The sequence below is a fragment of the Nestor notabilis genome, unplaced genomic scaffold, assembly GCF_000696875.1.
Source record: "Nestor notabilis isolate BGI_N333 unplaced genomic scaffold, ASM69687v1 scaffold14740, whole genome shotgun sequence".
In the NCBI taxonomy this organism is placed as follows: domain Eukaryota; kingdom Metazoa; phylum Chordata; class Aves; order Psittaciformes; family Psittacidae; genus Nestor; species Nestor notabilis.
The window spans coordinates 46038-53793 of NW_009912543.1; the positions used below are offsets into that span (position 1 = coordinate 46038).

Genomic DNA, 7756 nt, shown 5'->3' on the forward strand with positions numbered 1-7756 from the left:
CTGTCCTGGGTTTCTTCTTCCTCTCCTGTGAGGTGAGGTGGTTATTTCCCTGCTTTTGCAGAGGAAAAGGGCTGTCTGGATAAAGTATGATCTAGAGGCTTGTCCTCATCTGCACTGGTGCTGCCCAGGTGGGTTTGCTGAGCGTGTACATTGCTGTTACCTCTTGTTTGTGCTGGGCTGAGTGATGCAGCTCTGCTCTTCTGCTCGTTTGAACTGAGAGACAATGACTGGGGCCAGCTCCTGCTACAGCTTTGGCAAGACTTCTACAACCACTTGCAAGCTGCGTTTCAGAGAACCAACGTGGTTTATGCAGCCTCACAGTGAAAACTTCCACCTTTCCAAGTCGTCCACTTCCAGGTAACCTCCTCCCTGTCCTGTGAGCTGGGACACAAGGTGTTGTAAAGACAGAGGTTTGTCTGGGAGCTGAGGATTAGGAATAGCAAAGAGCTGGTGATGTCCAAGGTGGTACCAGTCCCGCCTCTTCATGTTTTGCTGTCAATCCACCGTACCCTGTCATTGCTGGAGATCGGGGTAGCCATGAGTGGAAGTTCCCTTTGGTACTTCACTCCTGCCACTTATCCATGAGGGTGGTTAATCAGCAGCAGCCTGATGGAGAACTTAGAACAATGGGAACTGGCATCCTGCTGGCATCCAGAGGATGAAGTATTAGGAATGGAGGAGTGTGGTGATACCTTGGGAGGAGATGGAGCAACCTCTGGCTTTGTTGTGGGGAGCGGGAGCTAAACCAAACCTGGCTCAAATCACAGGGCCCTTGGGTGCTTAGTAAAGTACTTTCAAAGCACTTGAACCTATTTGTGGCCACCAACTGCTGCTGTGAGCAGGGCAGGTTCTGGTGCACATCCATGTGTGCAGGGAGGAGGCAGCGTGTGGGGCTAGACCTGGATGGAGCCCTGGGCATGGTGGGAGCTGGTGTTCCATGATCATCGGTGGCTGTGACAGAGCAGCCTGGACACTACCTGGTTGTTCTCAACACTTGCTGAGCAAATGAGTTCCCGTTCTCAGGGGAAGGAAAATCAGTGACGTAGCTGGAAGAAAACCATAGTAAAGGTGGAGTATGTCTTGTCTGCTCCCTGTGCTGGTACCTGACGTGAAATCTCACCAGGACATATGTGCTGCCAGCTTTGCAGTTTGATTGCTTAAGTATACTCTGGGTGATCCTCACGAGTGGGTGCAGCATCACTGGAGATCACATCAGAGCTTGATCCAGCCCAGGCTCCTGTTGCTGGCAGCAGAAACCTTCCTGGAGCAAGGACACTGTGTTTAGTAGTCACTGATACAACTACCTAGTAACTCCTTTGTGGAAGCACTTACTCTCCCGGCCTTTGGGAGCTGCACAGCGGAGTTAGGGGCTGGAGGACACCTTCATCTAGGTGAGGGCCGAGTGACCTCCATGGGATGCTGACTCAGCATGGACTTGTCCCATCAGCCAGACCATCACTAAGCCCACATGGGATTCCCCATAGCACCGTGGCTGAACCACCTCTGTAACTTCTGAGATGGAAAATCATTACATACCTTCCTTCTGCCCCACCAGGGTGGAACGTGGAACCTGTACAAGCCAGGCAGTGGGGTCTGTGTTCTTCTTGAAGGGCTTTTTGGTTGGGGAATGAAATTCAGGGCTGTAACCAAGCTGAAGGGAGCTGTTTCTGCTTGCTGTAACAGCACAGAAGGCTTAGGAGACCGTGGGCTGCCTGGGGTTGTGTTGGGTGATGGTGACGGGGTGGATTTGCTTTTTTAATGTCTTCATTAGCAAGTCTGGCACTAAATGCAGTGATGTTCTGCGAGGTGAATTTGGGTGCTTGAATATCTTGGCCTCAATAGAGGCATAAAAATAGAAACCTGCAGCAGTTCCGTGCTTCTGCTGATCTTCCCTCGGAAGGACGGAGGCTGAATCACTTGCACCCTGCTGTGAAAGCAGCTTGTGTTGCACCCTCCCTGCCCCACAGCCTCCCTCCTGCGGGCTCAGGCCTGGGTTTGGTGGCCTGAGGGTGGTTTCTAACAGGACACTCACTGGTGCAGAGCGTCCTGGCTGGGTCCTGCTCCCTTGGGCTGCTCCGGTGGCTCAGTGCTGGGAGGTGTTTGTCCAGTGCTCTCAGGACAAGGGGCAGGACAGCACCATTGCCCTGAGCAATTCCCGTGGAGGAAGGGGAAACACTTGGGTGATCTCCACACAACCTTGTCAGCAACTTCCAGCATCTTCCTAAAGGTTGAAAACTGCCACGAGAGGGCAGGAGCTGGTGCTGACAAGGTTGCAAGGAAGATTCCCAAGTTTTTGGTGGAAAGGGCTGTAAATACCCCTTCCTAAAGATGTAGGCCAGGTTGGACAGAGCCTTGGGTGGCATGGTCTAGTGTGAGGTGTCCCTGCCCAGGCAGGGGGTTGGAACTGGATGATGTTAAGGTCCTTTCCAACCTGTTCTACAATTCTATATATCCAAATGATTTTCCTTTTCCTGGAAGGTTTGATTCCCAAACTGCTGTTTGATCCGTGTCCTTGGCTGTCTCCCAGAGTGGCTCCCATGGTGGCAGCAGAACTTTCCCATGAGGGGAGCAGGCAGCTCTTCCCAAAGCTCCTCCAGAGCAGGAGAGCAGAGGGGAGGGCTCCTGCCAGGTCCCCAGCTTCATCTCACTCTGTTTGATGGCCTTGAAGCCTCATCCTGTGTCAGACACATGTTCTGGGTAAAGACTTTTCCCCTCCCATTTGAATTAGGAGGTTAATGGGCAATTTCACTGTCTCAGAGAGAGTGAAGCATAAGAGAACAGGAGCTACAGCACCAGCTGAGAGCCCACCCCACTGCCTGTGCCCCGAGGGGTTGGGAACTTCAGGTCTGAACCCAAGGGAGGATCATTAACTGGTGATGAGCAGCTGCCTGGAGAGTGGGTGAGAGGAAATTGCTTTGAGCCTCTGCTATAGCAGGGCTGGGATTTGGCTGTTCTTGGAGCATGGGCTCTTTCAACCTTCAGCACTAACTGCAACCAACACTTATAGGTCATAAATCCCTCCCTTATTAATGTCCTCCTCTTGGCAGCACCGGGTTGTATCTTTATTCCTCTGTCATGAGAGCAGAGGTTCTCTGCGGGGTGAAACGCTGCAGATGCTCCACCACCCCTCAGTTGCGAAGACTTAAACCAGAGAGAGTCTTCCAGCAGATGATGAAGGCAGCAGCAAGGCTGTGTCAGGGAGAAGAGAATGTTTATGGGAGAGATCAACAGTTGCCTCTTGGAACAAAGGAGCGGCGCCGAACACGGGAAACACTGAAGACATCACCCCTACACGTGCCCTTGGGTAAGGAGCAAACTGAGAAGCTCCTGCAGCAAAGTGGGAAGGCCTTGAAGAAGGTACGTGGGGTTCTTAACATGCTGGAGACACTGAGGAGTCAAATACCCCAATCAAACCCAGAGGCAATAGGCCAAAATGCCCCAATAATGCGGGTAGAGGTGTGGGAGCTGCTCAGTCCCGTTTCTTAAGCACTGTTTAATGGCGTTTGGGATTTAAGGTTTTTAAACTCTTGCTTTTCACTGCTTTAACCTTTCTTCTGAGGGTCGCTGCAGAGTGATGGGGGTTGTGCAGACACACGTGTGGGTTTTATCAGCCCCAGTGGGGTTAGCACCCAGTTTGGCACAGGAGCCATGCAGGAGATCGGTCACAGCAGGACACCACAAAGCTGCATGTGGATAAGTTCACTGCGCCCCTGTGGGCACAAGGTTTGGGCCTTATCTGGGTTTAACGTGTTTCTTGTGAGCAGAATCTGTGTTGTGCAGTTTGGCTCTAATTGGAATGGGGGCAGGTAACTGTGCTCGAGGGAAACAAACTATTTGAGCAGTAGCAGGTTGGATGTTTGCCTTTCAAGTCTTTCAAACACGGATATTTATCCCGCTACTGCGGAGAACCGCTTCCCAAATGCTTTTGAAAAGGAAACAAAATTCCTTGCATCTGCTCCCAGCCAACAGGAAATACTTATTAGTTTGGATTCCAGCATGACTCAGTTCAGAGATTACAGCAGTTGCCAAAACAACTGGTGGAGGAGCTTACTGGAAGTGGAAAATCAACAAAAACAAGCGGGAAGAAAGTAAAGAGCCGAAAAATCATCCGTGAACATGTTGGGAAAGTATTTATAAATAGTCTAAAAGATGCTACTAATGCTCACAGCAAAATTACAGTGATCACATCATCTTTCCAGAGCTTGTATTTATTCAATATATATTGAATACATTATTCACTCAGCTATGAAATAATACCTCTCTCTTAAGTACATTTGACAGTGTCCTGGCTCTGCAGTTCTATGCTGTGTGTTATTACTTGTAGTTTACAGCCCCAAGGCCTTGGTTGTTCCCTTACAGGGTAGTATCATGTTAAGTCATTCTCACAGCCACCTTTTGGTGTTTGCAGTCAAACACAAGAGGTTACATACCCAAATTGAAATAGGAAAATGAGTAAGGAACGAGTCATTTCACTGTAGCATCCACTTGGTTTTGTCCCTGTAAGAACAGCAGATCTTGGGTGACTGAGGACTTAGAAAGGTCCCGGCACAAACAGGTAACAAAACTTAGCAGGGGAAAGACAAATACATTGAGACAATTGGGTTTATTCAGCCCAAAAGAAGAGCTCTAACATCACCTCTGAGGAGCAGCTCTTCAGACCCAGGTGGCTCTGTGCCCTCCTGCTGCAGCACTGGAGCTCCTGTCACATGCTAACATCAACCAACAGGGTCCTGGGCCTGCTCTGAGGTTATGCCAAGGGAGGGAAGCCTGAGTACAGCACTCGGGCATGACTGTTCCTGTGTTTACTGCCCTTCTTCTGGTAACAAACCAGCTAAGGGAAGCCATGGTATGTTACCTGGGTTAGGTGATGGCTGAAGAACCTACTGAAGGGAGAAGGTCCTTTTTGCTGCTTCCTCGCCCTTCCTGTGCAGCACGATGCATCTGGTACCCAACTTGGAGCTAAATCTTGCTCATGACCACGCACAACTCAACTTCCTTTGTGAAGCCTTCTCTAAAGCTTCTTCTTTAATCAATATCTGCACTTAAAATGCAATTTGTCCTACCAGAAGTTAGGATACATTCAACACCGTGGGCTCTTTAATGCCTCCAAAAGAAAACTGCTGCCCTTTTCTCTTCCCTTGATGCAGGAATAAAGCCTGGAACTGGAAGAGGCATCATCTTGCTCTAGATGCAAAAGCACAGGTTGCTCCACTGACAAACGTGGGAAAGGTTTGTGTCTGCAGTGCAGGAGCTGTTTGAAGTAGTTGCACAAACTCTAAAGGTCTATGTGGGATTATAAAGGAAACTGCTGCTGCTTCTGCAGAGGGAAGCACAAGGCAGAGAGGAGCCTGTGTGCATCTCACTGGAACACTTCCACGTCCCCTCCCTTTTTGGAAGGTGCAGCAATTTCCATTTCCCTTTTCTACCACAAAAAGCATTAGTAAAAAGCCCTGGGTCTGCAATTTTAAACAGGAAAAACTGCTACATCTCTAAACTTTCCTATTCTTTCAGTATATAAAATGTGTACAAAAGGTTGCTAAAAAGTATTTTTACTGGTCTTATTTTGAGCTGGTCTGATATTACATATAAAAAGGCTAAACTGTAGCTGGTGACATTCATTTGCACACCACTTCAATCTGTATCCTACTGAAAGGATTATATTAATTGTGCCAAGGCCTCACAGGCTTCTGTTTCTTTTTGAATAATGAAATTATTCCTAATAATGAAGACATTTTTATGTCTCTAATGAAATTGTCTCAGTTTAAGCAGATGCTCATTTCATTTTGCCACAAAAAGCCACCCCCCCAAAGCACTGAACTTCTCTGTGAGCCTCTGAACCCCTCAGGCCCCAGTTCAGAACATATGAATCCCTTCTGTCAGGGGCCCCAGGGAAGGGTCCTGCATGTCGCTCGGGCTCACGCTGTAGCCCAACTTCTGCATGTCCTTGGTCACTACATTGAAGGAGATGGTCACAAAGCCTTGAGAGCGCACCCTGGTCACTGGAAGAAAAGAAGAGGTGAATAGAACTGGTCAGGAGAGGGTTCTGGATAGTTGGTGAATTCCCATATCCCAGTAGGACTGTTCCCAACAGGAACAACCAGTCTTTATCACCACAAGGGGACGGCCAAGCTGTGACCTGCTGTTGTGAAAGGGCTGCAGTCAGGAGCTCTCAGGGACTTACCTTCTCTTCCTTCTCCCTGTGCTACCACTCTGGGGTCAGTAAATTCCGGACGTCTCCCTGTGAACCAACTTGAGGAAAGAGAATAGAAACTTCACTGGGGTTCAGGTTTGACACAGTCCATTAAATGCACATTAAAAACACAACGGGGGGTTAAGGAGACTCCCAGCTTTTGTCTGCAGTAGAGTTTTGAAGAGTGACTCCCTTTAGTGCTGATCAACTTCTATCAAAGGTAAGTTTTGTCTCTCAAAGGAAAGAAATGAATCCAACTTCATACACATCTTAAATCCAAGTTATTTTTGGGCTAGATGGAATCTTCCTATGGCAAAGATGGTTTTGAGACTGATTCAACTCTAAGTAGCATCTCTGCAAGTCGGAGCACTGATGTGAATCAACCCATGGGACATGGAGCTGCTACTGAGTGCAAGAGCTCACGTAGCAGCCTGCTCTGCTGACACGAGCTCTTCTAAACCAGCAGTGGTCAAATGTGAGATAAAGAAAGGAGTCAGCATTACTGCAAGGAGGAAGCTAACCTGGTTTAGGAAAGCTCTTCAAAGACTTAGGCACCTGAAAGCATGGTCTGACCTACAAAACTCTCTGGTTAAGATCCAAATGGGCATCCATGTGTATGCTCCAGTGAGTAGCTGGGTAAACCCTTATGACCAAGAACAAAAAGGAGTTAAAACCAAGAAGTCTTTAATTATTACCTTGTAAACTGCTGCAGCCTGGATGTGGACTCTGGAACAAACATAGGGATGGTTCTTGTATGCCTGAAACAAGCATGAGACACACAGAACTGAAGAGATGAAGCAAACAGCGCTGGCAAGACTTCTGTTTATAAAGGTGCTGGACTTTCAGACTCATCAGACAACTGAACATCTCCCTTGCACAGAGAGAAGGTTGGTTTGTAGAGGAAGAGTGTATCTCTGGGAATGAAAGCTTAGCACGTGCTGAGCATGCTGCTGGAGATGTACTGCACTTCATACTTGGGTTTTCCACATCCCAGCTTTGGCTTTCCAGTTGTCTGCAGGATTACTAGAGATTATTTGATATCCTGCTAGAAATTCCATGTTCTTTGTGCCGAACAGACAAGACAGGATAAGGAGATACAGGAATGCTTATGAAACAAGTAGCAGCTAAGGACAAAACCTCTTTGTTTCTGTCCTTAAAGCCAGGTTGTCACCTCACCTTCCGGGGGTGAAGGGGACGTGAACAGCTCCATAACCCCTGACCACGTCATGGCCAAAGAAGTCGAGCCCGTAGACACTCACGACGATCTGTGGCCCTGCAAAGGAAGTGAGTGTGAGGGGGGAGCTCGCAGAAGGAGCTGCCCCCCCCCCCCAGCACTCACAGCCTGACGGGTTGGTGCTCTTGAAGGTGATGTCGATGGGGAAGTTCCAGACGAGGGTGGTGGGGGAGACGTCGCTCGTGGAGGTGATCTGGGAGATGCCTTCCTCCAGGCCCTGTGGGGAGCACGTCAAAGGAGGTGATTGTACCCCTCTGCTCTGCTCCTGTGAGGCCCCACGTGCAGGTCTGGTGTCTTTAATGTAAGAAGGACATGGGGCTGTTGGAGCAAGT

The 7756-nt window shown here is 48.9% G+C and overlaps 1 protein-coding gene across 1 annotated transcript; it reads right to left on the reverse strand.

Moving 5' to 3' along the window:
* Nucleotides 1–5853: 5853 nt before the first annotated feature.
* On the reverse strand, nt 5854–7689 carry LOC104409977 (B9 domain-containing protein 1-like; the record flags this gene model as incomplete). Its single annotated transcript, XM_010020023.1, has 5 exons — nt 5854–5999; nt 6182–6249; nt 6886–6948; nt 7367–7463; nt 7530–7689. Coding segments are annotated over 5 exons (534 nt in total), but the record flags the coding sequence as incomplete, so codon positions are not given.
* Between the last annotated feature and the right edge of the window lie 67 nt (nt 7690–7756).